This window comes from Acartia tonsa, chromosome 3, assembly GCF_053477335.1.
Source record: "Acartia tonsa isolate MP-2025a chromosome 3, ASM5347733v1, whole genome shotgun sequence".
In the NCBI taxonomy this organism is placed as follows: Eukaryota; Metazoa; Arthropoda; class Copepoda; order Calanoida; family Acartiidae; genus Acartia; species Acartia tonsa.
In genome coordinates this window covers 48,660,060-48,687,127 of record NC_137262.1, presented here as the reverse complement: position 1 = coordinate 48,687,127, position 27,068 = coordinate 48,660,060, and the positions used below count along the sequence as shown (strand labels likewise).

At 32.4% G+C, this 27,068-nt stretch overlaps 3 protein-coding genes across 4 annotated transcripts; all 3 read right to left on the bottom strand.

Annotated features, from left to right (window-relative positions):
* Positions 1–26: 26 nt before the first annotated feature.
* Positions 27–7,751, bottom strand: LOC145314470 (uncharacterized). Its single transcript, XM_080154378.1, has 5 exons — positions 7,685–7,751; positions 5,908–6,032; positions 5,430–5,532; positions 3,225–4,441; positions 27–2,785 (listed from the first exon to the last, which is right to left on the bottom strand). The coding sequence occupies exons 2-5, from the start codon at positions 6,003–6,005 to the stop codon at positions 2,608–2,610; spliced, it is 1,596 nt and encodes a 531-aa protein (XP_080010504.1). The 5' UTR covers positions 6,006–6,032; positions 7,685–7,751; the 3' UTR covers positions 27–2,607.
* On the bottom strand, positions 7,743–17,062 carry Sec23 (transport protein Sec23). Of its 2 annotated transcripts, none has more exons than XR_013877773.1 (18): positions 16,924–17,062; positions 16,607–16,733; positions 16,261–16,401; positions 15,763–15,889; positions 15,191–15,294; positions 14,967–15,057; positions 14,177–14,344; positions 13,827–13,909; positions 13,250–13,346; positions 11,524–11,702; positions 11,052–11,261; positions 10,490–10,761; positions 10,062–10,180; positions 9,542–9,654; positions 9,029–9,152; positions 8,656–8,897; positions 8,402–8,485; positions 7,743–8,091 (listed from the first exon to the last, which is right to left on the bottom strand). XR_013877773.1 is itself a non-coding variant. In XM_080154376.1 (18 exons), exons 1-18 carry the CDS (start codon positions 17,028–17,030, stop codon positions 8,044–8,046), a joined length of 2,346 nt encoding a protein of 781 aa, XP_080010502.1. In that variant the 5' UTR covers positions 17,031–17,062; the 3' UTR covers positions 7,743–8,043. The 2 variants fall into 2 exon arrangements, 1 of the variants encoding a protein (XP_080010502.1); XM_080154376.1 differs by having other exon boundaries at positions 8,746–8,897.
* LOC145314472 (interleukin-1 receptor-associated kinase 4-like) lies at positions 17,038–20,505 on the bottom strand. Its single transcript, XM_080154381.1, has 5 exons — positions 19,583–20,505; positions 19,319–19,400; positions 18,364–18,993; positions 17,970–18,148; positions 17,038–17,765 (listed from the first exon to the last, which is right to left on the bottom strand). Exons 1-5 carry the CDS (start codon positions 19,692–19,694, stop codon positions 17,431–17,433), a joined length of 1,338 nt encoding a protein of 445 aa, XP_080010507.1. The 5' UTR covers positions 19,695–20,505; the 3' UTR covers positions 17,038–17,430.
* Between the last annotated feature and the right edge of the window lie 6,563 nt (positions 20,506–27,068).

Below are 27,068 nucleotides of genomic sequence, written 5' to 3'. Positions count from 1 at the left end.
AAATTATATTTCCTATGTTACAATACCATATTCATAGGAGTTATTTTGTCAATATAACTTCAATTGTAAATGAAAAACAAACAGTAAAACAAGGCAGAGTTTTCAAATAAAAAACATTACTCAACTGACTTACTCAAATCTTTGATGTCATGTTTTACTATTCGTTTTCATCAAAGTAAATTTAATTTTATTTTTACTATATATCTCTAAAACTACTTGACCTAATTTTGTTTAATGCCCATATATAAGACTTAAACTCATTATTAATAACAGCGATGTTTATAAAAGAACACATGAAAATAAAATATTACTATAATTCAAGGCACTAATACATTTTATAGGACATAAACTATGTCATATTCAGTGATTTGTTGACAATACTTTATGACATTTACGTATATCATGTACAGAATTGTCCTCCAGTCTTACTATTTCAATAATAAATCAATATTTTTCTTCACGTTAACTTATTAACATCACGTTTAATGAAATCTTACTAAATAATTTGTAACAATAAATCATGAAGAATTCTCTATTAAAACTAAATCAGCATTATCTATATTCACCTAAAGCAATATAATAACAAGGAATATAATGTTCCTAAGTGGTGAAGCAACAACATATAAATATTTTCAATACAGTAAGATAAGTAATTTTTGAATGTTCCAAGAAAGATAGTTCTTTTTTGTGGACTTCATACGAACGGAAGGACGGTCTGACTAGATATAGAAAAGCTTCGCCGCTAAAAATGTTGAATCATTTAAATGTATCAACACTTGTTTTCATATAAAGTTGTGACGAAATATTGTAAATAAAAATATTGATTTTTGTCTATAGCGTTATTGGCTTTAAAAAATACTTTTTTATAAATAAAAGGTGGAGAAAGAAGGCAATTCTCACTTGGAATGTCAAAATTCAAAAAGTGAGTATTTGACACTTATTCAATTATAGTTTAACCTACAAAAAATAATCGAAATCGTGTACTCATATGATTTCTACTGATAGTAAATTCCCAACAAGTAGGTAATAGAATTTATCACGATTCAACCTGTCACTGAATATTCACATAGAATTATGACATCCTTAATGAAAAATGCCTCCACCCTCCTCATTTTTAGTTGTATGTTTATTGCTTTAAGTCTGTAACAAAATTATGAGGGTACATATTGTTGTAAAAAATAACAAAATAAATATACTAAAAGCAAAGTACTGAAGCATGTGTTAATATTGGATAAACAGGTGGTAAAAATTAATTTCTTGAAAACTATGGATTTATTCAGTGATAATGGGATGGGACAATAGACGATAAATATATCTTTTATGTTCAATTTGCTTTTAGGTGCATTTTGAAAATGTGCATGGGCTTAAATTAAAGATAAATACATCTGCCATTGTCCTATCTCTTTCCTATATCTAATATAAGTGGATTTGTTTAAGTGGATTTCAGATTGCAGCATGCTAGCATGTAAACTGTTTTTTACTGTTTAGGACAAATAATAAACAAACAACTAAACTAAATATTTGAATAAAATCATCCAATCAAAATATAGTTTATAATTCGGATGGATATTAAAGTATCAGCAAAAATATTATATTAATATTAAATACATATCCTAAATAATTACAACTCATTAATTGTAAGCACTTATAATATTTGTATTTATAAGGACGATAACGTCTAATAGTAGCGATAATCTTTATTAAATGATAAAGAATTAAAAAACCTTCCAGTATGGCTTCGCACCCGATTAAAATCCGGCGGATTATAACAGGCTCTCAACCAAACTGACAATTACCATGAAAACTAATATAAAATAATAAATTTATAAAATCAAAAGCATTCTTGTTTGTCTGGAACTTCAGGGCTAACAAAACTGGTTTAAATCTTATAATTTTTCATTTCAATATCCGCGGAAAGCTGTCTTTAATTAATACGATGCGGCACGACTTGTAGACAAGCTTTGATACTAAAAACTAGAATTCTACACAAACAAAAATACGATAATAATGTATAATTAAAATCACATAAATATAATAATTCAGGTACTTTGTTTACGATAATATTTTTTTTTTCAATAAATCAATTTGAAATGGTATGAATTTTAATAAGTAGATCTTTGTTGTAGTTTTACAACATTTTATTCAATAATGAATATTTACTTGCACTGTATGAATGTTTTACAATTTATTTTAATATCTTAAACTAGGTAGCTAAGTGTAGTTATTTTAGAACTTGACAAAAACTAGTAGATAATTCTAAGAAAATGGTTAAAAAGTTAAATAAGTGATATTACATAGTACATAGGTAGGTAGTATTTTGTTAAAACCCTTTAAGCCAAAAGGTACCTAGTTAAAATGTCAAAGTATTAAGATATAAACTTGTGATATGCAACTTTTACAAGTATCTTATTATTTGATCAGCACAGCATGTAGTAAAAAGAAGGGATGCCTAATTGCTTCTTACTATTTATAGATATTTGAATAATATTCCGAGTTTTTTTAATTAAACTATCCTTTTCATAAAAAAATCTTTTTAGGACAAGAAAAACATTACCTACTGGATTCTAATAATATTATAATTTACCCCGATGTTCTATAGCTAATTTGTCACAACCTTGGTGAACCTGCTTTAGTTTGTCTGGCTGTTGTGTTCAAGAAAGATCTTGATTGTGATTGTGCCTTCATAACAATATCATCAGGACTCGGAGTAGCGAAGCTGAATCTGTCTGCTTCTGTAAACAAGGTAGGTAGAGTTACTTTTTCTCGTTCAGTTTTCCATTGCCATCTAAAATAGAATATATTATTATACAGATGTAAATGCATCTAATAAACATTTCTTCAATTATTCGCCCGTAAAAAATAAATTTCTTTTAAAGTGTGCCATAGTTTCGAAAATCGCATTTATATACATTTTGATAAAATTTTTAGGTATATGTAAATATTATAAACATGGCAATTTACAATCAAGCGATTAGTCGAGCAAAGACCCCCCCCCTCCCCCCTATATTGAAATAAATTGGAAATAAGGGGGGGGGGGGTTATTATTCATTTGTTTATTACTTTGGGTCTGGTTAGGGTATATTGGGTACAAACTACTAAGCAGCCCCACAGGTTAAGTATTAGTGAAGGAAAAAAAATTCCAGCTACTAAAAAATAAGCGAGATAAAATTTCGGTGCTCGATAAACCCTTTGAGGTAAAGCACTAAAAAAATTAAATGTAATACCTTGTAGAAATAACCTTTCCAATACTAGAGGAGCTTTTCTTTAACAACATTGTTTTTATCTTTCTTAAATCCGTAATCAATAACTTTGTTTGTTGGGTTTTTATGGCCATATTTTCTTCTATCTTCTCTGGTGAATATTTTGGATCTTTGTCTGATCTCAGGGCAGCCATAAGGTCAATTATTTCTTCTGTTGGTGTTTCTATTTCTTCGCTAGATTTGTCTTCTAAATGTTCTGGCTTAACATCATTTGAAGGAGAGATAGTTTGTTGAACAGAAAGATGCATGTTTGCTAGGGAACTTAAACTGGACGTACTGGGCGTAGTAGTTGAGCTAATGTTTAATCCTTGTAAACTTGGTATAGCAAAAGCACTTGGTTTAGACTCAGTCAATCCTCCCAATTTCGGAATATTGAAAGCTCCTGGTTCAGCCTTATCGCCAGCTAATCCTCCCAAACTTGGAATTGTGAATGTACTTGTTTTATTATCTTTTAGCCCTCCTAGACTGGGAATCGTGAAGGGTTCAGTATTAGTTTTGTTCGCTGCTAATCCACCTAAACTTAAAGGTTTAGAGGCAGCGTTGTTTGAATTAGCATTTGCTAATCCTCCCAAAGATGGAATAGTAAATGATCCTGATTTAGATTTATTATCAGCTAATCCTCCAAGGCTTGGAATGGTAAAAGTCGTAGGTTTACTACCTCCCAATCCTCCCAAATTAGGAATTGTGAACTTACTTGGGTTTGAATCCTGTTTTGCTAATCCTCCCAAACTTGGAATTGCGGGGGTTGGGCCGGAAGAAAGACCTCCTAAGTTTGGCATTGTTTTTGAGTTTGACAATCCTCCTAATGTTGGAATTGTAAACATACTGGGATTTGAATTAGAGGATTTTATATTTGGAACTTCGTGGATTTTTTTCTCCTCATTTTTAGGTACTTTAGTGGACATTAACGGACTATTAGAAGCACTTTTAGTTGATGAAAGGTTCGGCACTGTAAATAAATTTGTACTTGTTGTTAATGAATTTTCTTTTTTCGACATAGCACTAGTTTTCGGAGTATTATTACTAATATTCTCGTTATTTTCTTCTGATGAAAGCTTTGGAGTAGAACTTCTTACTGAACGATTAGTTGTTTTTGATTTTGGCGCTAATATGCCGCTGAAACCTTTGTCATTAGGTCTGGATTTTTCTTTTATTTGCTTTTCTGGAAGTTGTGAGGATACCTAAATTATAAAAAAAGGGTAAAACTTGGATTATTTATGCATAGGTAATCAAAATATATGTACTATATGTACATATGATCATACCTTTTTCTTAGATTCTCATCTAAATTACATATCTAATATTTTTCTAGTTAGGTACCTACTTTAGAAAATGATTAATATTTTTCTAGTTAGTTACCCACCTACTTTATAAAATGATTTTTACCAAATTTTTACCACCAAAGAAAGCATTTTTTTATTTAGATCCACAAAATGTATTTTATCTTTTAAAAGTTGCCCTTTTTTTTTATCAATAATAACATTTGAAATAATGTTAAATAATAGGTATACTTGCAATGCATGCTTAAGATCCTTCTGCCAAAAAAGAACTTCTTTCACAAAAGGATATGTAAAGAAATGCTATTTGTTAATATTTATAAGTCACCTACCTACTTAAAATATTTTACAAAAACAATCTGAAAAATCTCTAGGTAGTTATTAAGTTCTAGCGGCTTCGCCACTAGCCTCTAGGGGCTTTGCCCCCAAGAGGTTTGATCAGACCAATTTTTCGTATTTTAGATTTAAAAGAAAAAATTTTAAAAAAATTTCTCGGGGGGAATTTTTTTGGGGGGGCTGGTAAGTCAACCCCACTATTTTAATTCTAGTTTTAAAAAGAAAATTTATTTTTTTTGTGGGGGGGTATTTTTCATTTTTTTGGGGGGGGGTTGGGGGTGTCCCATCCCCCAAGAAAATATTTATAAACCTTCCCGGGGCCTATGAGAAGCTACCCTGTGAAGGAGAACCCGATCGGTTCAGCGGTTAGCGAGATCCTTCGCTACAAACAGACAGACATCGTTCTACTTTGTATTATAGATTATAACTAGTAAAATTCATCCTTCATCTATTCCTTAGATTGTGAAAAATTATTATTTGCATGACTTATAGGGGATTAAAAATGCTTCAACTAAACATTTACTTTCTTGAAGTTATGCAACTTTTTATATTTTACCTGGTGAACTGGCAAACCAAAATTGATCCTGGCGGACATAATTCCAGTCGTTGTTTGTTCTGCTTCATTTGAGGACAGGTTTAACTGTTGCAATTCTGCTATTCTACAAATAAATTGGAATAGTTACAAATGAAATATCTTATTAACACTTAGACAGATATATAGCAGTTTTGTCTAATTAAGATAACTTTTTATGTGCCCTTTTCGTTTTGACTTTTAAACAAGATGTCATTTTTATTAGTTTCTTACGGTTTAAGATGGCAAAAAAAATCGACAGAGCGGGTTAGAACTAATATTTAAAATTTTATATATCTTTTACCACATTTATGGCTTCGAAATCGATTATAACGGGTTCTGACACATACTGACTACTTATAAAACGTTAAATTAACTATTCTTGACTACAAACAAAAAAACTTTACGTTTTTAAAATACTAGCCATAATATTATTTACATATGAAAATGATGTATCCCGTACCTGGACAGGAACAACTCCTGTTCTGGCTCCAGATGTTCCTGAATATCCTGGGAATCATCTCCACCTCCAAGGCTATGCTCTTGTGATTTAGTTTCCATTTTAGGATGATTATTTTGTTTATATCTGTATCAATATCAATGTAACTATATTACTTCAAAAATCTGTACATTGATTTATAAGTTTAAAGAGATGGTTGCGTGAAGTGCATTTCAGAAAACTGATTTCAAACATAAGTTGCTAGTATACTATCAAACATATTTAATTCCGTGTTATAAGAAATAAAAAACAAATTAGACATCCCTAAATAAGTAGTCATGCTTTTTTTGTGAAAAAAAACTAGTTACATAAATTGCATATTTCACAAAAAAGCGATTTTCAAATCTTAATATTTTTTAAACTACCTACATGGTAGAAAATTGAAATTATTTCAGATAGGTATATCATATATGCTCTATTAATGTAGTTGAACCCATTAAACAGGAAAAAATATGCAATTCACTACATTCTAGTTTAAATGCATTTCGTGCAACTATCCCTTTCCCTAATACTCCACACTTTATTTCGATACAAATCTACCCAGGGGCAAAAAGTTAAATAAAAAATTAAATAAAATTATTAAGTAGTTTAGGACAAGACAACTTGGATAAAATCTAGCCCATAATAAAGATTTAAAAATGCTCTCCGTTTTAAACTAAAATTTCAGACTTGAATTGGTAGAGTAGTCATAACAGTTAAATGATCGTCGGCTAATAAAGGGGGGAGGCGGATGTGCCACTTTTTGAAACCAAAACTAAAAGTCAACAAAGGAACTCATCTAAAAAACGAGTTACAGGTCTGAGAACAACTGCCGAAAACCGCCGTTTCCCGCCGATTTTTTTTTGCCTTTTCTCGGCGGTTTTCGGCGGTTGCGCCGCCGTTTCTTCACAGTTCCATATTGTACCCCTATTAAGCAACTGCCATGCAAAATCTCAGACCTGTAACTCTTTTTTTAGTAGAGTTCCTTTGACTTTTAGTTTTGGTTTCAAAAAGTGGCACATCCGCCTCCACTCTTAATGTAATTATGGGTGCCGGCCTGCCGGGAAAGATAACATCATTAAGTATAACACAGAAATATTTTTTAAAACTTGTCACAAATGTAAAGGAATAAGACAGCAAACTTATTTTTATTTACCAAAATAACCCTTTTTGTAGATTAAAATTGAAGATTAAAACAGGGGTATATATTCTACACAAGAATCATTTTTCCCCCTGCTGCAAAATTTTTATTTTTTTCCCCTCCTAGTTTTTTCCAGTAAGGAAGGGGATAAAATGGAAATATATTTTCAAAACTCTTTATTTTATTCATATTAACCCCCTCCCACATATTCTTTTAGTTTTTTTTTCACCAAAGAGGGGAGAAAAATGGAAAACAATGCTTTCAGTTCTCTTAATTTTTACATTTTTCCCCCCACCACATATTTTTTATATTTTTATCCCCCCTCAGCCGGGTCAAATTTGCAGAATATACAGCCCTGGATTAAAATAAACTGCAACAATTGAAAAAAAAACCTATTAAGTTTTTAAGCCAAGCAATGAAAGATTGATTCTATTAAACTTTGGTTACCCATACCAATACAATTTACGGTCTAATATCCCCTCCCTCTATAATCTCAAAATATGTAAGCTATACCCAACTTAACATCACTCCAGATATTTATTATTTGTGAAAATATATTAGAATTTTAATTAGAAATTAAAACCACAAGATCAATATAAAGCAATATAGTAAAACATTCCTTCGACAGATAAGATTAATTAATTTCAAAGAAATACTAAATCATTTCTTCATTTTATCATTTTATTCTGAAACAAGATTCTTTTATAAACATTTGTAACTTATACTTTAAAAGTTTGTATTACAAATAATATTTCAGTTAAACAAATAAAACGTTTTTAAAATGATTGAAAATACAATATTTCAATAATACAATAATAATAAATAGAAAATATCACAATGCAAGATTATTCAAATGATCAAAATACATAATATTATTACGTCTAAAAATTTTGGTTCAGCTTACTACAAGCCGGTTGTCCGATGGGTGTCATGATCAGAGATCATGAATATAAAGATCTTTAAAATCTCTTGGTGTATAATTAAGCCTGGGAGGAGACGGATAATTTCTTCAAATGCTCCATAAAGACCTAAATAAAATAATAATAATAAAATAATACTTTAAGTATAATAACATAACAACCAGGGATATTGAGGGAAAAGATAATTGATGATAAATCATCATCTAATTAAAGTTTAAAGAAAGTACCCAAGTACGACAGAAAAGAAGAAAATAAATGACAGTTTTCGGCGGTCGGGAATAATAAATTGTTTCCATGGTCAATTTAAAAATTGCATAATGATTTTGATAGTCAGCGTTTCTAATCGACATCACTCATTGGATTACATGTTTTCTACAACAGACCACACCCAACATAACAACCAAACAAAAATAAATACCTGTAAACTGACGTCATCAGTTAGGACAGGAGCCCCGTCGGATCCTCCCCAGCCTTGGTTGTTGTGGGTCTGGCTAGGATTTACCTAAACAAAACATGCAAGTTTAACATTTCAAGGTATGTTACGCATATTTACAGGTTTAAAGGTTATAAAAAAAGCTTAAGATCACGTTCTTAAAAAAAGAAAAATATCAGAGTATTTGAGCTCGTATCGAGATAAAGGGTGATTGATCACAACTATCTATCTATTCATACCTTGCATAGTAAGAATCTAGCCTGGCTACCACCCTGTTCTATATCAATATATCTAGATACAGAGTAATCCAACTATGTATCTATTCATACCTTGCATAATAAGAATCTAGCCTGGCTGCCACCCTGTTCTGTATCAATGTATCTCGGAACTGGGAACCTGGTGGTGACAACTTCCTGCGCATCTGCCTGTGGCGCCTCCAGCAGCTGCTTGAAGTTGGCATACTCTGGCTGATTCTGGTATCCTGCAAGATAAAAATTTAAGATTTTTAACTTCACCTACAGGAAATTTTTAAAAATCTACTTTTCATCATATTAAAATCTTACAATGTAGATCTTAAACTGTTTAGGGATTGAAAATGTTGAATAACAATACCAGCCGCTCTCCATTGAGCAATAGTTTCTCCATGGAAGATAAGAATCTGGAAGAAAGTATCCAAGAGGAGGATTTTGTCTGGCTGGATGGAGCTGGTGTCCAACAGTACAGGCTCTGGAGGTCCCTAAATATTTAGAATACATTAATAACAAGGATAATGTTCCCCATAAAATTAAAAAGCGAAACCACAATAAAACAATATTCTAGAAAAGTTATGTCATTAACTCAAGTATTAGTTAACATTAGTTTTTCTCAGTTTCAACAGAGTTTTTGTGTGTGTACTGTAAATTGGGCTGTAAATTTTAATGGTACCCATGGTTTTACGAGCTAAATTTTTGGAGACTTTTTATTGAATCTTGTAGGTTGGTTCAAAATTGCAGTGTGTAACTATTCAACCAATATTATTAATCTACAGAGGGGGGAATTATTATTGGTAATGTAATTCAATTTATCGTCTATTGTCTTATCCCTTTAAAAACCTGAAACACACAAATATCATTATCAAAATCTTACCTGGAATCCGTAACTGTACAGGATGGGTTGGATCATAATTAGACATTGTGTTAAATCTTCTCTATTCAAGCAACCACGGTAGAAAACAGTTTCGTCAGGTGAGTTATTAAATACTAAAATACGAATAATATAAAGTTTGTTTCAAAGTTAATCATAAAATTAACAACCTGATAGAAACTTAAGTCATTTAGAGTGAGTCAATGTGTTTGTCGAGTGTAGCCATAGTTCCTTAGTGGATGGACCTAAATAGTCATGGGGTAGGAGGAGGCACTTGAGTATAGTCATAAGGGCAAGCACAAGCTCCACGATCAAATACATTATGAATTGACCAGCTGATAGTAAAAAGAAAAATAATAGGATTAATCCCAGTTTTGTTGGCACCGAAGGCCAGAACCAACAAAGCTGGGAAAAATTCTCTACAATACAGCACTAAACTATTAGATTTTTTATTGTGCATCAGATCTGGTTTCAATCCAGCGGAAATTAATCGGATTTGGAGCCATATTGGAACACTTTTTACCTTGTAAGAACTGAGAACGTCTCAGATGGAACATGAACTGTGGGTACATGGAGAAATTTTCAGGTAGTCTGAAGCTGTCGGGGGAATCTTTGTTGTACTCACCAAACTTCTGGCACAACCTAAGAATAACAAGCATTAGCTTTAGCTTTCTTTCTTTTGCAAGATAAAATAAATGGATAGCTCAACTGAAGAAAACACAATTGAATGAACGATATTTTATTCTAGTTGTTCATTAAATTCAAGTGCAATGCAATAGAAGTTATTTTTCGTTGAAAAGCTGAAAACCCAAAAGGTACCTAGTTTTTCTTTCAGATAAAGAGAGGGATATGGTTTCTGGTAAAATCCGTAAAAGTTATGTGTTATAAGTAAAAAACAGTAGTAGAACGATAAAAATTTATGTTAACTTATAAAAAAAAACTTTGACTTACCTAATTAACATTCTATCCACCCAACGCAGTACATCCGCTCCTTCCTCCGTACTTTCTGCCCTCCAGGCAGCCATTCTGGCCATCAACACCGCCGACGCTTCCTGATCAAAGCTGGCGGCGATATGTTGCAGCTGTGACCCGGGATCGGCCCAGTTGCGAGCGATGGTAGTCACACGGACACGTCGCTGGCCGTTGGCATGCTGGTAGGTGGTGATGAACTGCAGGCAGCCACGTCCACCTTGTGGTATAGGTCCTCCATGTTGGTTCGTTACCTAAATAACAAGTTATGAAGAAATAACGAAAGCTTTAAAACAAATCATTAAAGAAATTATTAGTTGCTATGCCATAAAATCACGAAAACAAAAAAAAATATTTTTATAAGTAGCTACGCTTATAGGTATTAATATAACATGGTAAATAAGTATTAGAACATACATCAATTTAATACCAAAGTGCCTGTTTATAACTTTTGTATGTTTAAATATATTACAATAAGATTTAAAATACATAAAGAGGATTAAAAACAACTTTGATATTTAGAAGATAAAAAGTATTTATTTACCTCAAAATAAGCCGCAGCCGTGGTGCTAGAATTAAGCGCGCAAAACTTCCATGACACAGTATTACCCACACCAATCTCTATCTCAGAAATGCTGGAGTCCTTCTTCTGGGCAGACACACAGGGCCCGATAACACCGCTGATCTTGATCTCACGGGAGCATTTGATGTCCAGGGTGGCGTTGAATGCCATTTTGTACTCGCCCTTGGTGTCCTACGAAAATTCAGTGATACTACAATTAACTAGAATTTATAAATACGTCTGTTGAAATTGATAATCGTTGAAATAAAATGTAATTTGATTCAATAATGAAAAAATGTCTTGCATGTTTTCTTAAAATTCAGATTTCTTTTAAACAAGGATTAGAATATGTCAGAAAAATATAACTTTTCCTAAAAGATAGACTTTACAGCATTAGGTAAAAATCTTCTCTTGTCCTATCTATGTATCCCTTCCCTATCCTTAATTTCCTTACCTTGGAGAAAACTCTCTGGAAGGTCTGTTTGAAGAGGGTAGAGTTGAAGCTGTCACCCATGACCATGTGGCCGCCAGTATTGTTGCAACAGGATTTCATCTCCAGCAGACCTGTCTGGTCCAGAGCACACGAGTACATGTCAATGGCGTGACCGTTGTCGGCTGCTCGTTTGGCCAACCCTAGAAACAAACATTTTGTCGTATATTTAATCTATAATTCAAAGTAGAACGATGTCTGTCTGTCTGTTTGTACCGAAGGATCTCGCTAACCGCTAAACCGATCGGATTCTCCTTTACAGGGTAGCTTTTTTTTGGTCCCAGGAAGGTTTATAACTATTTTCTTGGGGAGTGAGACACCCCTAACCTATTAAAAAAATGAAAAATACCCCCCGAAGAAAAAAAATATATTTTTTAAAAGGGGGGGGGGGGGTTAATGCAACCATCTCGTAATCAATGAGCAAATGGCACTAAGAATTCGAATTTCCATCTAAAATTTTGAATGAGTAATCCTTGGTAGGTTATTTTCCCAAAATGGAATAAAAAGTTGGAAAAGTAACAGCTAACGGCTGGCGGCTCAGCAGTTTTGCCATTTTTTGGATATGTATAGTACAAAGGGAGAGGTCATTTTCTAGTAAATCCCGTAAAGGTGTGTGTTATAAGGCCTAAAAATAGTAGTAGAACGATAAGGTGCTCTATATATTTGTATTTCCTATTGAATAGAACAATAGGGAAGAAATTTTTTTTTTTTTTTTTTGATAACCGTACCTGGAATATCTGAAATTTCTATCAAACGCTTTGTTTGGCTCAAACTGACACAAATAAAAAAAATATAATTATAATAAATCAACCTGTAAAGAATGACTTCTTCCTTTGTTTAATGGTATAGATTGTTCTTAACCTTTACCTTGTACCTATAGAAAACATTATTATTATAATTATATTTTTTTTTAATTTTTGTTCAATAGGGAATACATATATCTAGAGCACCTTATCGTTCTACTACTATTTTTAGGCCTTATAACACACACCTTTACGGGATTTACTAGAAAATGACCTCTCCCTTATTCACGAAACCTATCTCCACCTTATTCTCGTTGCCACTTCAAAACGCTATCAAACGGTTCTAGACGCTAGCTGTTGGTACTAGAAGTTTCTAAAATGGTTATTGCTATTATTTAACATGAATTAAACCAAAAGTATATTTTAATTAGTTGATTCCTACATAATTGATGATGAATTTACCCTGAAAATAGGCAAAAAACGGCTGAGCCGCCAGCCGTTACTTTTCCAACTTTTTGTTCGATTTAGGGAAAATAGTCCTACCAAGGATTACTCATGCAAAAGTTTAGATCGAAATTCGAATTCTAGGTGCCATTTGCTCACTGATTACGAGATGGTTGCATTAAACCCCCCCCCCCTTTTTTTTTCTTTTAAATCTAAAATAGACGAAGCCGCTAGTATACAAAAACGCAATATTAAACAAAACATAAGCAAACGTCTTGGTGTAAATATCTAAATTTAAAAAGTATTATTAAAAATAGGAATGTTGTACCCATTTTGATTGATAACTTAATGCAATTTTTAGGATAAACACAAAAATATATTAGACATCCTAATATAAAAATTGCTTGACTAATGACTATACCCTCTTAGTGCTTTGTAGCCTCCTTCATTAGAATATATGCTGGAAAGAAAGAAATCATTAAGCCAGATTTAAGTAGATTTACCTTCATAATGCTTTATAGCCTTCTTCATATACTTGGCGTCATCTTTCTCAATAGAATGATGGGATCTGATGGGGTGCTTCAGCTCATCATCAACAACCTATACAAACAGTCAATGGAAGCACGCCTCTTTAATAATGGTGGCAATAAATATATTTGAAATTGTAATAAAATAGCATGTGAAAGATAATATTTGCAAACAAATTAATCTTATTCTTTCCATTACATTAAAAATCAGTAAAAATTTAAAATCAAAACTTAAAAACTAAAAATAAGATGCATGTACTTATTAATTTTGTCAAATAATGTCAGTCTTAAGAACATAAGGCAAATATGTTCTTTGCTTTTATACAACTCATAATAACTAGTTATGTGAATAGGGGGGGGGGGGAGTGACATAGATTGAGGGAGCAATGGACTTTCCAAAATTATTATATTTATTCATTATCCGCTCTAAAATTTTAGGTTCTTGAATTTAATTTTTGATTGCTTGATGCAAATTTCAATCTACAGAGGAGGTTATTTTGTGTGAATATTTCTTTCTTGATTAGTCCCATATCCCCTGTAATCCCTGACATACCTGTCCGGGTCCCTGAGAGCAGGCACCTCCAACAAAGCACATAATTCTGCCTCCACAGTTAGGATAACTAGCCTCCAATAGACCTAAATAGGAATTTAATCATTTAAGAGTAACCGGATGTCTGTCGGCTAATATGTTATAGATGTAATATCAAAACGCCCACATACAACTATGATTAAACACATATGCATATAAAAATGTGTGATCCTATGATTTAGCCACTAACAAAGTCAGATATTAATATATTTGTAATAACATGATGCAGCATTTAACAAGGAAGCTTTGGGTCGTAACACCCCAGTAAATATCATAAAAGAGATGGCTTTATGAAATATAAAATAATTTTTTACCTACGGCAATAGAGAGAGCAACACCAGTAGACCTGAGCGGCCTCTTGCCAGTGCTGACCGGCCAGGGATCCTTCTGGAGCTCGCCCAACAGGTCGGTCAGGGACATGTCACACTTGTGGACGGGCATCAGAAACTTGTTGGTCGGTGCTTGCGGCTGGCCATTAGGACCTTAGGTAAATAAAAACACGTCATAAACATAATGTTACCAATGTAGACTTTTTGAACGTATAAAACCATAGCAACGAAAAGATAACAATACTGTTATACTAAAGTAACAGGATGTTTGTCTTGTGTGTTTGTCTGTACCGAAGGATCTCGCTAACCACTGAACCGATCGGGTTCTCCTTAACAGGGTAGCTTCTCATAGGTCCCGGGAAGGTTTATAACTATTTTCTTGGGGGGTGGGACACCCACCATTCCCCAAAAATGAAAAATCCCCCCCCCAAAAAAAAAATTTTCGCCCCCCAAAATTTTTTTTTAACTTTTTCTTTTAAAATCTAAAACAAGAAATTGGGTTATCAAATTCCACTCTCCTCTCCTCAAGTGCCCCTAGAGGCCTCTAGGGGCGTAGCCGCTAGTACTGTTATAGGGTAATAATAAACAAAAATTATTTTGGTGCTACTTAAAACATAGTCTTGACTACGTAGAGATGGCATTTTCAAATATTTTGATGGATACAGACAAATCATAGTAAGATAACCTCTTCGCTACTACATAGTATTTTAAACCGTAAAAACCATTCAATGATTTCCAGAAAAAAAATGACTGAGAATAAGGTGTTGTTACTTACCCAAAGGTTGTCCATTAGGACCTCTAGGACCCTGAGGCATGCCTGGCTTAGGAGCTGGAGCTCCGCGTCCAAGTCCAAGCATCTCTTGAACCTGAAAGAGAAAATTAAAACACTGTAATAACTATTAGTTATTTAAAATAAAATAATGTAGAATATTTATGTTATTTAGAACATAAATATTGCTCATTTTTACTATTTTTTAGTAAAGCTTCTCTATAATCTACCTGTTTGGTTGTATAGTCCTTAGTTCCTCTGAAGACATAAGATCTATTGATACCCTCACAACAAAGCTCATGAACTTGAATCATGTTACCAAAGGTTATCAAACCTAAAATAAAATCAAGGATGGCGTTATGCATTTTAAACAGTTGAAGAAAAAAATAAATCCGATCATTGTATAATATTAAGGTTTTTAGTCCGAGGCTAAAGATCTGAGCTGGATCTTTAAATCATTTTAGTAGTGAGCCAGATCGGGGTGAGCCGAATTTAGCCAATCTCAGCGCGGCATTTCATAAAATGCTGTGCTCTCATTGGTGGAAAGTTGGCTCACCCCGATCTAGTTCACCACTAAAATGATTTAAAGATCCAGCTCTGGGAAATTGCTCATCCGAATTAGTAGTATTTTTCAAATAAGCTTTATAAAACCCTGGCATGGTTTTAAGCTTTTTTTTACTTACATCCCCCAACCTGCACTATGGCTGATTCAAGGATAGGAAAATGTAAGATAAACAAATGTTAAAGAATTCTTATTTTGTACAATATCGCTGTTCTTGTAATCTTTAATAATAATACTTACCAATCAAAGCATTGGGAGGCAACAAGGACAAGGACATTTGAAGGCTCTCCTTCAAAGCTTTCAGCTCGTCATCGTCCATACACGTGTCTACAACCATGAGAAAAACGGGGGGCACCACTGGGGCTCTGTGCGTTGTGTGTTTATGTCATTTTGTGAATGTTTGCAATTTCAATTTATTTTTACAAACAAAGAACTCCTAGTTATAAAATACTTAGTTTTTTTCTTATCGCATCGTATTATAGGCAGCTTTCCGCAGACAGTATATTGAATAACTTTAAGATTAATTCCAGATTTGTTACCTCGAGGGACCAAAGACCCAGGCCAACAATTTTGAAAAATTATCTAGAATACGTTAAGATACGAGATTTTTTTCAGTAATAGTATGGCTCGGAACCAGATACAATCCAACGGATATTTATTGGTTTCAAGGCTATTTTAATCTCCTGATTATAAAGGAACTGCAAACGAAAATAAGCGAAATGACATGAAAACAATCCTCGTAATAGTGTACTCTAAGGTGCTGAACATAGGGATGAGTTCAGCTGGCTGATTCTGCTCCGAAATAGTGGCATACTGCGGCGGGAAGGTGTTGCGGTTGAAACAGAAGTTGCACACCCACAATTTTGCACGGAAATCAACCTAAAGAAAAAATTTTGTATAGGAAACGCTGCAAAAAGTTGCTGTAAAATAAAGAAAAAATGATGAATCAGTCAATTTCATAAATATCACCACATATTTAGATTATCTAAGTTATTCCGGAAACAATAAAAGTATTATTACGGACGTAAGTAACGACATATCATTATTATAGAGTGGCTTCACTTTCAACAACCATTGATCCTACCTGGCACATAGGGTTAAGGATGGCCTTGCAGGTATTCCTGGCACAGGTCACTGGGTCATACTGGATGGGGGGCAGGTCAGGCCTCTCCTTCAGGGGGGTGTACAGCGTTGACAATGGTACAACCATTCTAAAAATAATGCGCATTTAGTAATTACAGCTTAATTCTACATTACCCAAGTGTTTTGACTTTGTAACATGGAAAGTTATGAAAAACTGCAAGTCAACGAAGCAATATTTTTATCAATCTAACAATGACTAACAGTCTAAATGAGCAAATCTATTTATAGAGTAGCTGCGCTGATATGAATAATACTTGCCTGGTAGCTTCCAGCCTGCTGCTGGGCCACACATTCCACGACAACCTGATTCCATCTCGGTCCTCTTGGGCCTGTATGTAGTCCTGGTAGGACTGAGCCGCTGACATTTTCACCTCTGCAAATTTTTATTCTTGTTTAGGTATTACATGATCATAAAATGTATTATTGTGACTAGATATATGAAAATATCTTAAAAAGGAAAATAACAATTTACTTTTTGCTTTACTAGATGCAATCCTAACCATACTTAATATATAAAACGAGATCACAGATATTAAAAAATATATACATATCACAGCTGAAATAAAAGATTATTTAATATTTTAGAATTCCCTAATTATCCATCATTGTGCTCTAAAGTAATAATAAATATTCCCAACATTTACTTCTTAGTTCATAAAAATAAAATAAAAATATTTTTCTAATGGACTTAAATGTTTGTTAAATAAGTAAAAACTTGGTTTTCACTTATCTCTTAGACAATGAAAGTAATTAAAATAAAAGAAATTAACAAATAGAAACCGGATCGAGCTCCATTAAAAGTTTCCTGACCGTTTCCATATCCGGCCGTTTTCTACGCTGAACCTCCAGACACTTTTCTGATATGTCCGCCAATTCCTTGACTGATACAGTTCTATCCTGTAGAAATACTGGATCTGCATATTCTTCAGGATTATCTACATCCTCCCAGAAGGACAGCAAGCTGTTGCCTTGCGTCTTTTCATTGCCTATAGCTGGTATGCTTGTCAACATTTCTAGCAAAACTATTCCAAAGCTGTAAACGTCTATTTTGTCGGATATTTCTCCCCGCATCGCTTCTGGTGCCATGTAAAGTGGTGTTCCTGTTAAAAGGAGATAACTATTGATGAATGAAAAGGTTATTATTCTTATCCTATATTCTTCGTTTTGAATGAGGTCAAATATTATTTTCATGGACATTTAAATGCAAAAAAAAACCGTTACAGATTCTTTCAGAATCAAAATAAGTAAGATTTAAGCTTAATAGGAAAGTAGCTTTATACAATTCATGTATAGTTATCACTGACCTGTCATCATGCTTGTTTGATCCACACTGCGGTCAAAATCACCAGCCCCGGTTAATCTAACCAAGCCAAAATCTGACAGTTTTGGCGTCAGGTCACGGTCCAGCAGAATATTTTCAGGTTTCACGTCCCTGTGGACAAGAGATTTTTCGTGGGAGTGTCGGTGTAAATATGTGAGTCCTGTTATCAGATTCAAGATTAAAATACAGTTTTATTAATAGATATTTTCAGGTAGAACATAGAGTAAGAGGCATGCTTAGGAACAGGAAAATATGTTTTATATTAGAAGGGAGAGGTATAGCACCTGCAGAAACAAAAACCAATTAAATCAATTACAGCCTGGAGCATTTTAAAGTATAAAATAGAATTAGATATTTTTCATATTCAAATCTTTCCTTCTGCTGCTCCGACAGCTATATGTAATCTTTGAAGAGCAGACAATGGTATAGAGGTATTTTTAAGCTGCAGCCTATCTGCCAAATTTCCATTATCCATATATTCATAAACCAAACACAAATGTGGTCCATCGTTGCTGTAGGCTAGTAACTGGAGAATATTAATATGTACAGCATATCGCATACATTCTATTTCAGCGTTGAATCTAACATCCAACCGGTCAGCATCACTGTTCAGCCGTTTGACAGCTACTGGGCCGTTGATACCCAATTGTCCATGCATTATGCCATGATAAACAGAGCCAAACGACCCTTGACCCAATTTACTACCACCAGGTTGAGAAAACGGAATTTCTGAGAAGTTATTGCTTATATTGGATAAATAGGAATAATTCAGCCTGGGTACATCTGCTCCGATTGAAAAGGGGCATTCAGATATCACATTTGGAGCATTGTCAAGCTTTTCATCATCTAAATGCGTCATCATTGTATAGTTTGTTGAGGTAAGGGATTCAAACTCTATATAGGAGGATGGTAGGCCATTCATAAGGATTTCATTATCGCCGTTATCAAAAGGTATTTCATTGATGTCGTTGAATCTTAGTATATCTGTTGCCAAACAGTATAGAGCTCTACAAGCATTTGTGTCAGATTGAAAATTTTAGATGAGAATGGCACTTTCTTTAAAAATAAACAAATTAAATCTAGGTAAGAAGATGGTTTGATTTTAGCGAAGAAAAAAATTTACAAGTCAATTAGCTGCTTAAAACTAAAGTAATGTAAACATTCTGGTGGGTAAAAAACATTAAAGAATAATTTTATTTTGTACGTCTTTAAAAAATAAAATACTTAAAGCAATTTGTAATTCTATATTGGAAGTTGTAAATAATAATAATTTGGCCACATTTTATCTTGAAGGACTTTCATTAAACATTCATTTAAAAAATCTGCCCAAACCTTGTAAACTCTTCATCTGTTCGTAGAATGTTGGCTAAATCTTGTAATGTTGGCCTTACTTTTCCAGTAGTAGACCATTCGTCTATGTTGGACACAGATAGTTAATATTATCTCATTAAAAGTATTTGCTTGGTTATGAATAATAACAAATTGCTTCAATATGAATTTTCAAAAGAGGAAGAATATTGGAACAAATTACCCCACCCTTACATGTTAGAAACTACAACAAAAAGACAAATATAAAATTATGATAATATTAGCTACCTAATAAAATATCCACCGCATTGTTTCCTGTGGAAACACTTTCTATGGTTTGAATATCTTCTTGATTGTACATTGGTCTCAGGTCTGTTCTTGAGCTCGGGATTTTGGACATGAAGGATTTCCATGTTTCTATATGTGCGACAATTATTAAAATCTGATTGAAGTACCTTTTAATTAATACAGATCGAACAAAATGAGCACTTCATTATTTTATGTTAAAACTTATTACAAAAGAATTTGATCGATTTTACGTCCTTTATATATAGGAGATATTTTAACATTTCAGCAAGAAAGATCATTTAAACTTAAATAAAATACAAGCAGCTACGCTCCTAGAATATAAGAGAAAGTACATGACTGAAGTAAATTATATAAACCAAGCGCTTGAGCCGTTTAAGAACTCAAGTAATAACTAAAATAACGTAAATCTATCCCAAGAATAGAGTGAAGCCTCCCTATAAAGAATATCTCAATTTGAAGTAGTTTGGTACATTTTACCGGACAAACAAAAATAACTAACTACTTCAAATTTTAGGCCGGCTAATCAAAATTTCAAATATTGAGAGAGAAAAAAGTAAAACGAATAGGTATATACCTTTTACAAATAAAAATCAAAATATAAATGCAGATATATCTCAAAGTTGTAGATAAAGTAAAAAACATACATTTGTTAGAAATATAGTGTAACTTGCCTGATTCTGAATTCAAAATATTACAAAGTTGTGCTCTGCCTTGAGCGGGTAAAAACCTAAGTTCGGTTTCAAGTCCAATATTATCACTTTTCTCCCCTTCTAACTTAGAATATGCCATACTTTATAATAAACTTTACAAAATAATTTGAATACTAGTTTAAGCACATTTTATTAGCGAAATTTTATGGAAAAACCATTGCATAAGAAGTCCAACACGATTTTGACCTTCTACGCGCATCCTCACCAATAATACCGCGTAGCACAAGTTCCACGTCAGCCCACAAAATTCTCCGCAATTTTTTTCTATTTAAAAAGCTAGCTTTGTCCTTTTATAAAAATCAAAGTTGCCCTTTTCATGATTCTTCTTTTTTAAACTTTAATATTTTGTATTTTTTTATCTGATTTGAAAAGCTAGCTTTAAAATGTGAAAAAATCTCGTTATTATGAATAATGATTATTAAAAGTTAACAAAACATTAAATTAAATGATGAAATGACTTTAATAATTTATCAAAATTAAGATTATTTATGTTATCAATCGATTTATTCATATAATCAACTATCAAAGATACGTCTTCAATAATGATTTTATTAGAATAAACAAGAAAATACTAATAATAAAAATATCAAACTAGAAAATTCTACATAGATTTAGTTACAACTTAGTGTACATAACAATATATTTGATGTTTTATGGTTATATACATCATTCATATTCGTTGTTAGTTATGCGTGGCATTTCTCTAAGTATATCTATTTCCCTCACTGACTAAGAAATAGTGTATACCGCTGGTCCACGTTCTAAGAGTAAATGCTTAGAGTATGTCCTAGATTTAAAACTATTAGTTTATCAGTGTATACTGTATATGTTACTAGCGGTTTCGCCCCTAGCCTCTAGGGTCTTTGCCCTAAGAGGGTTAATCAAACTAATTTTTCGTATTTTAGATTTAAAAGAAAAATGGGGAAAAAAATTTCTTTGAGGGGGGGGGGATGTTTTTTGGGAGAGGGGGGGTTAGTCGACCCCACTATTTTAATTTTAGTTTTTAAAAAAAAACTTTTTTAGGGGGGGGGATTATTTTTCATTTTTTGGGGGGGTTGGGGGTGTCCCACCCCCCAAGAAAATAGTTATAAACCTTCCAGGGACCTATGAGATTGAGGAGCTACTCTGTAAAGGAGAACCCGATCGGTTCAGCGGTTAGCGAGATCCTTCGCTACAAACAAATAGACAGACAAACAAACATCGTTCTACTTTGTATTATAGATATCTATCCTTTTTTTTTCTTACTATCATTTTTTTGAGTTTCCAGAATTCTTTCTATTACGCTGCACACTAGAACCCTTTAAAATTTGTAGTCATATGAAAACTGTGATTTATTCCGCTCTTATTTATAGAGATAGACAGCGAAATTGATGTAAAAATGCTATTGGCTGTCCGGCCAACGAGCATTGATGTTCTACAACTTACATAGTCGGGCAGTCTTTTTGCAAAGTTTTTGAGGACATCTATTAGGATATTGCACAATCTATAGTGATCTAGTAAACTTCAATCTTTTTAAATTATCACAAAATAACCATTATGCCAAAAAAACTTGTTCTTTAAGATTAAGAATATTTAATTTAGGTTAGCCCAACCCAGAGGTTAAGGCTCCCACATAGGTTGGGTCTAGAAGTATCCCATGTGGGTACTAGAATTCCAATGAAACACAAAAACTGTCATTGTGCAATTAAACAAGGATGACAACATCCATAAGTAAAAAATATCATTAATAATGAAATTTAAAGAGCATTTGTTGAATCAATAATAAATGTTTTATAAAATTTATTATGCTCTATAATGATGCGTATGGTAAAAGGAAGTTTCAGCCTTCTGTCTAAAATAGCAGCCGAGAAAATCACATTTCCCCATAGCGTTATGGACTGACGGAAAGACATAGTTAATTAAAAAGTAGCTTCGCTTTTAAAAAGGGACAAACAAAGGGTTTAATTTGTGATGCATATTGGTCAGGGGAATCTTAATTTACATTCAATTAAAGCTACCAAGAAAGTTACGGATCGGAAATGAATAGTACGTCATCGAGTAGCTTCGCTTCTCCAAATGCACAGGGAAGAAAGAAGTAGAATTAGAGTTGATGTTAAACTGTACACGATCATTAGTAATTAATTCTTTTTGTTTGTTTGTGAGGTATGTAGCTTCAATATAATAATTGAATAAATTTGTTTGAAGTAACTTTTTTATTGTTAAAAAACAAGACTTTGTATGGCATAAAAACGATGGAAAGTTGAATCTAAAAACTTCGTATTATAAGGCCAAATATTTGTCAAAAATAACTGCCATTTGGGACGTCGTGTTCAAACTGCCTTTAATTCTTAGTTTTTAAGATTCATTTACTTTTTAGTGTTGTGCTGTTGGAAGATGTTTCAAAACGTCTTAAATTTGAAATTGTGAATGTCTACTTTCTCCTTTTATTCAACCCCTACTAGTTTTTCATCCCCCTAATAAATCACTGTGCACGCCACTGATTTTCTCTATCTTGGCTAGGTATAATAGTATAACTTTGTTCTTGTTGATATTGCAATGATTAATTTGACACCATCTAACACACTCACTAAAGCAAACTCTAAATCTTATTTGCAATATTTGTACTTCAGCTATTTTACTTTAAACTGCATGTTTTATAAACCCCTGAACTCTCTCATCTACGAAATTTTTGCCTCTAACTAAAATTCATCAAGAATTATAAAGTTTATTGTTTCTTCTTATTAGACCCCAGGTGGGGGGGGGGGGTGAAGATTTTATATTTTTCAAGGAGTTATTATGGATTTTGGAAAGAAAACGAAGTAGCTGGTTTCTTTGTATTTTCACAGTAGCCTTTCTCCGATTTCTAGCGCCTGCAAGGCCAATTTTCTAACCCTGCGGGCAATCATTAACATTTACCTAACCTAAAATAATCAAAATCTGCTGTGAAAATACGACGAAACCTGCTACGTCGTTTTCTTTCCAAGATCCGTTATTTCTTATGGATATCATGAAACTTTTTTCAAACATAATTACATCATTTTAGCCTCTAAGTATTTGGCTGTAAAATTTTCAAATTGATATCTAAAAATATACTGTACAAATAATTACATAGAATTTTACGGCCAACACTTTTATATTAAAAGTCATAGAACATATGGAATTTATTAATACAACATTTAATGATCCTTAACTACTAGACACTAAATATGTTTAGGGTTAATTATTCTAAAAATCAATATAATAATAGTTATTTCTTTCATCGTATTATAAACCGCTTTCCGCGGATATAAAATGTACAATTATTTAAGCCCGTGCCTTCGGCACCTCGGGGCTAAAAAAACTAGTTTTAATCTTATGATTGTACATTTCTATATTCGTAGAAAGCTGGATATAATACGATGCTAGACATAGTTTTTTTCGTATGGATAAGAACCGGTTCTTGTCCACCGGATTCGAATGAATACGAGAAAAAAATTACATAATACATCTAACTTCTGTAGTTACTAATTATTTCTCATAATATTTATCCCTATCCCTGTGGAATACCTACTACTAGCTAGAGATATAATATATCTAACTTGTATAGTTACTAATTATATCTCATAATATTTATCCCTATCTCTCTGGGACACCTACTACTAGCTAGAGATATAATATATCTAACTTGTATAGTTACTAATTATTTCTCATAATATTTATCCCTATATCTGTGGGACACCTACTACTAGCTAGAGATATAATATATCTAACTTGTATAGTTACTAATTATTTCTCATAATATTTATCCCTATCTCTGTGGGACACCTACTACTAGCTAGAGATATAATTTATCTAACTTCTATAGTTACTAATTATTTCTCATAATATTTATCCATATCCTTGTGGGACACCTACTACTAGCTAGAGATATAATATATATAACTTCTATAGTTAATAATTATTTCTCATAATATTTATCCCTATATCTGTGGGACACCTACTACTAGCTAGAGATATAATATATCTAACTTCTATAGTTACTAATTATTTCTCATAATATTTATCCATATCCTTGTGGGACACCTACTACTAGCTAGAGATATAATATACATATATAACTTCTATAGTTAATAATTATTTCTCATAATATTTATCCCTATCTCTGTGGGACACCTACTACTAGCTAGAGATATAATATACATATATAACTTCTATAGTTAATAATTATTTCTCATAATATTCATCCCTATCTCTGTGGGATACCTACTACTAGCTAGAGATATAATATATCTAACTTCTATAGTTACTAATTATTTCTCATAATATTTATCCATATCTCTGTGGGACACCTACTAGCTAGAGATATAATATACATAACTTCTATAGTTACTAATTATTTCTAATAATATTTATCCCTATCCCTGTGGAACTCCTACTAGCTAGAGATATAATATATCTAACTTCTATAGTTACTAATTATTTCTCATAATATTTATCCCTATCTCTGTGGGACACCTACTACTAGCTAGAAATATAATATATCTAACTTGTATAGTTACTAATTATTTCTCATAATATTTATCCCTATCTCTGTGGGACACCTACTACTAGCTAGAGATATAATTTATCTAACTTCTATAGTTACTAATTATATCTCATAATATTTATCCCTATCTCTGTGGGACACCTACTACTAGCTAGAGATATAATTTATCTAACTTCTATAGTTACTAATTATATCTCATAATATTTATCCCTATCTCTGTGGGACACCTACTACTAGCTAGAAATATAATATATCTAACTTCTATAGTTACTAATTATATCTCATAATATTTATCCCTATCTCTGTGGGACACCTACTACTAGCTAGAGATATAATATATCTAACTTCTATAGTTACTAATTATTTCTCATAATATTTATCCATATCCTTGTGGGACACCTACTACTAGCTAGAGATATAATATATCTAACTTCTATAGTTACTAATTATTTCTCATAATATTTATCCCTATATCTGTGGGACACCTACTACTAGCTAGAGATAAAATATATATAACTTGTATAGTTACTAATTATTTCTCATAATATTTATCCCTATCTCTGTGGAATACAAGCAAAGAGCTTCAATATGTCTGACTTCTGTAATGTTATGTCATTTCAAACTAAAAATCACCAAAGGTTTTTTTTGCAAAGACATTTGTGGATGAAACTTTTAATTGTACAATTAGGTGTGGGAGGTTTTTATTATACATATCTCTTGAGAAGGTTTATGTAGACAAATCTTCTTTAAAGATCACCCGGACCAATACTAAGCTTGACTGAAAATTTGTGACAGATCCATACGTAGCTTTTTCATAAAAATTGCAAGGATCTATACACATTTATTCAAACAAGGTTGACAACATTCATAAGACGAAGCTACATTATCTAGAATATACAAAACAGCCGTAAAGTGGAATGAACGAGTTGATTCTAATCTGTGTTAAAATATTCTATTATGCATATTATTTTAGGATTTTCGTTTATTTCTTTCAAACGGATATTTGAAATCTTATAGTATTCAATACAATATCATTCTCTGCTTCCTTATAGATGGACATTATCTCAGGGATCTAAAGGGATAAGACAACGGCCAATAAATTGATGTATATCCACAATGATTGGAAACAAAATTACCCCTTTTTAAGAATACAATTGGTGAATGAAACGTTTGGACACTCAAAGTAATTAACCAACCTATCAAAATTCAAAGTTGTTAAGCCACGTATTGACCGATCTGACACCATGATTTCTGTGACAGTAAGGTACAATTTAGAACGCATATAAACTATATTCATTACCAGAAAGTCCCCGTGTACATATTTAGCAGGATTTTTATAGCTTTTTTGACAATTGCATAATTTTTCCCGTTCACTTGGTTTTTAAAGAGAATTACAAATCATACAACATCCATAAAAGCGAAACTCTAAAATCATGCTGGAAGACAAACAAATATTATAACTTGCCAGTATAGTCTAGGAACTTAGAAAAAATTCAAATTTTGAAATATCAACATAAATTGTGTGAAAATTTCTTACAGGATAGTGTTAAAGGACATTTTTACACTTTAGGTTTTTATTATTGAGATGCTTCGCTTTGAATATTGTTCTGAGAATGAATATTCCATGCTTCGCTTTTAATATTGTTCTTGGAATGATTATTCCAAATATCATATAAACTAGAAATGCCTGGATGTACCATCCAGGTTTAGATAAATTAGTGAAAATTATTGTTTCCTTTTTTTATAATACATTATTGGTATTGCATCTTATAGCTATTCTTTCATAGCGTAGTGGTATGATATGAGAGAATGGGGTACGAAGATCAGTGGTTCAATTATTGTTGTTAGAATAAACATATTTTATTTCCTTTAAAAAAAATTTAATTTTTTATTAAATAAATAAAATAAAACTAAAACTTATTTTGAAAAGTCACTTAAAATCTTTAAAAAAGCAATTTAAAAAAAAATGTTGCCAAGCCTCGAACCGACTTCCTTGGCCCTAAATATTCTAAAGAATATTTCTTTTTATGACATTGTAAACAATATCAGTAATTAATAAAATAAAACTAATTTTGAAGTCCCTTAATATATTTAAAAAGGTAATTAAAAAAAAATTATTGCCAAGCCTCGAACCGACTTCCATGGCCCTAAATATTTTAAAGAATACTTTATACTAATTGTTTAAATTAACTGATCATTAAAGCTTTCCTCTTTAGCTCAGTGGATAAATTTTATTGTTAATATTTTATCC

Bases quoted from the DNA above. Each gene is read 5' to 3' on its own strand.
- LOC145314470 (XM_080154378.1), bottom strand. From the start codon at position 6,005: ATGGAAACTAAATCACAAGAGCATAGCCTTGGAGGTGGAGATGATTCC. The intron at 5,533-5,907 runs GTACGGGATACA...ATTTATTTGTAG, and splicing joins CAGGAGTTGTTCCTGTCCAG to AATAGCAGAATTGCAACAGT. The intron at 2,786-3,224 runs GTATTACATTTA...ATTCTATTTTAG, and splicing joins GGAAAGGTTATTTCTACAAG to ATGGCAATGGAAAACTGAAC.
- Sec23 (XM_080154376.1), bottom strand. From the start codon at position 17,030: ATGTCAGCGGCTCAGTCCTACCAGGACTACATACAGGCCCAAGAGGAC. The intron at 16,734-16,923 runs GCAAGTATTATT...CATTATTTTTAG, and splicing joins AGCAGGCTGGAAGCTACCAG to AATGGTTGTACCATTGTCAA. The intron at 9,655-10,061 runs GTAAAAAGTGTT...TTCGTATTTTAG, and splicing joins ACGTTCTCAGTTCTTACAAG to TATTTAATAACTCACCTGAC.
- LOC145314472 (XM_080154381.1), bottom strand. From the start codon at position 19,694: ATGTCCAAAATCCCGAGCTCAAGAACAGACCTGAGACCAATGTACAAT. The intron at 18,994-19,318 runs GTTTGGGCAGAT...AAATGCTTGTAG, and splicing joins ACAGATGAAGAGTTTACAAG to AGCTCTATACTGTTTGGCAA. The intron at 17,766-17,969 runs GTCAGTGATAAC...TCCTTTTAACAG, and splicing joins TCAAACAAGCATGATGACAG to GAACACCACTTTACATGGCA.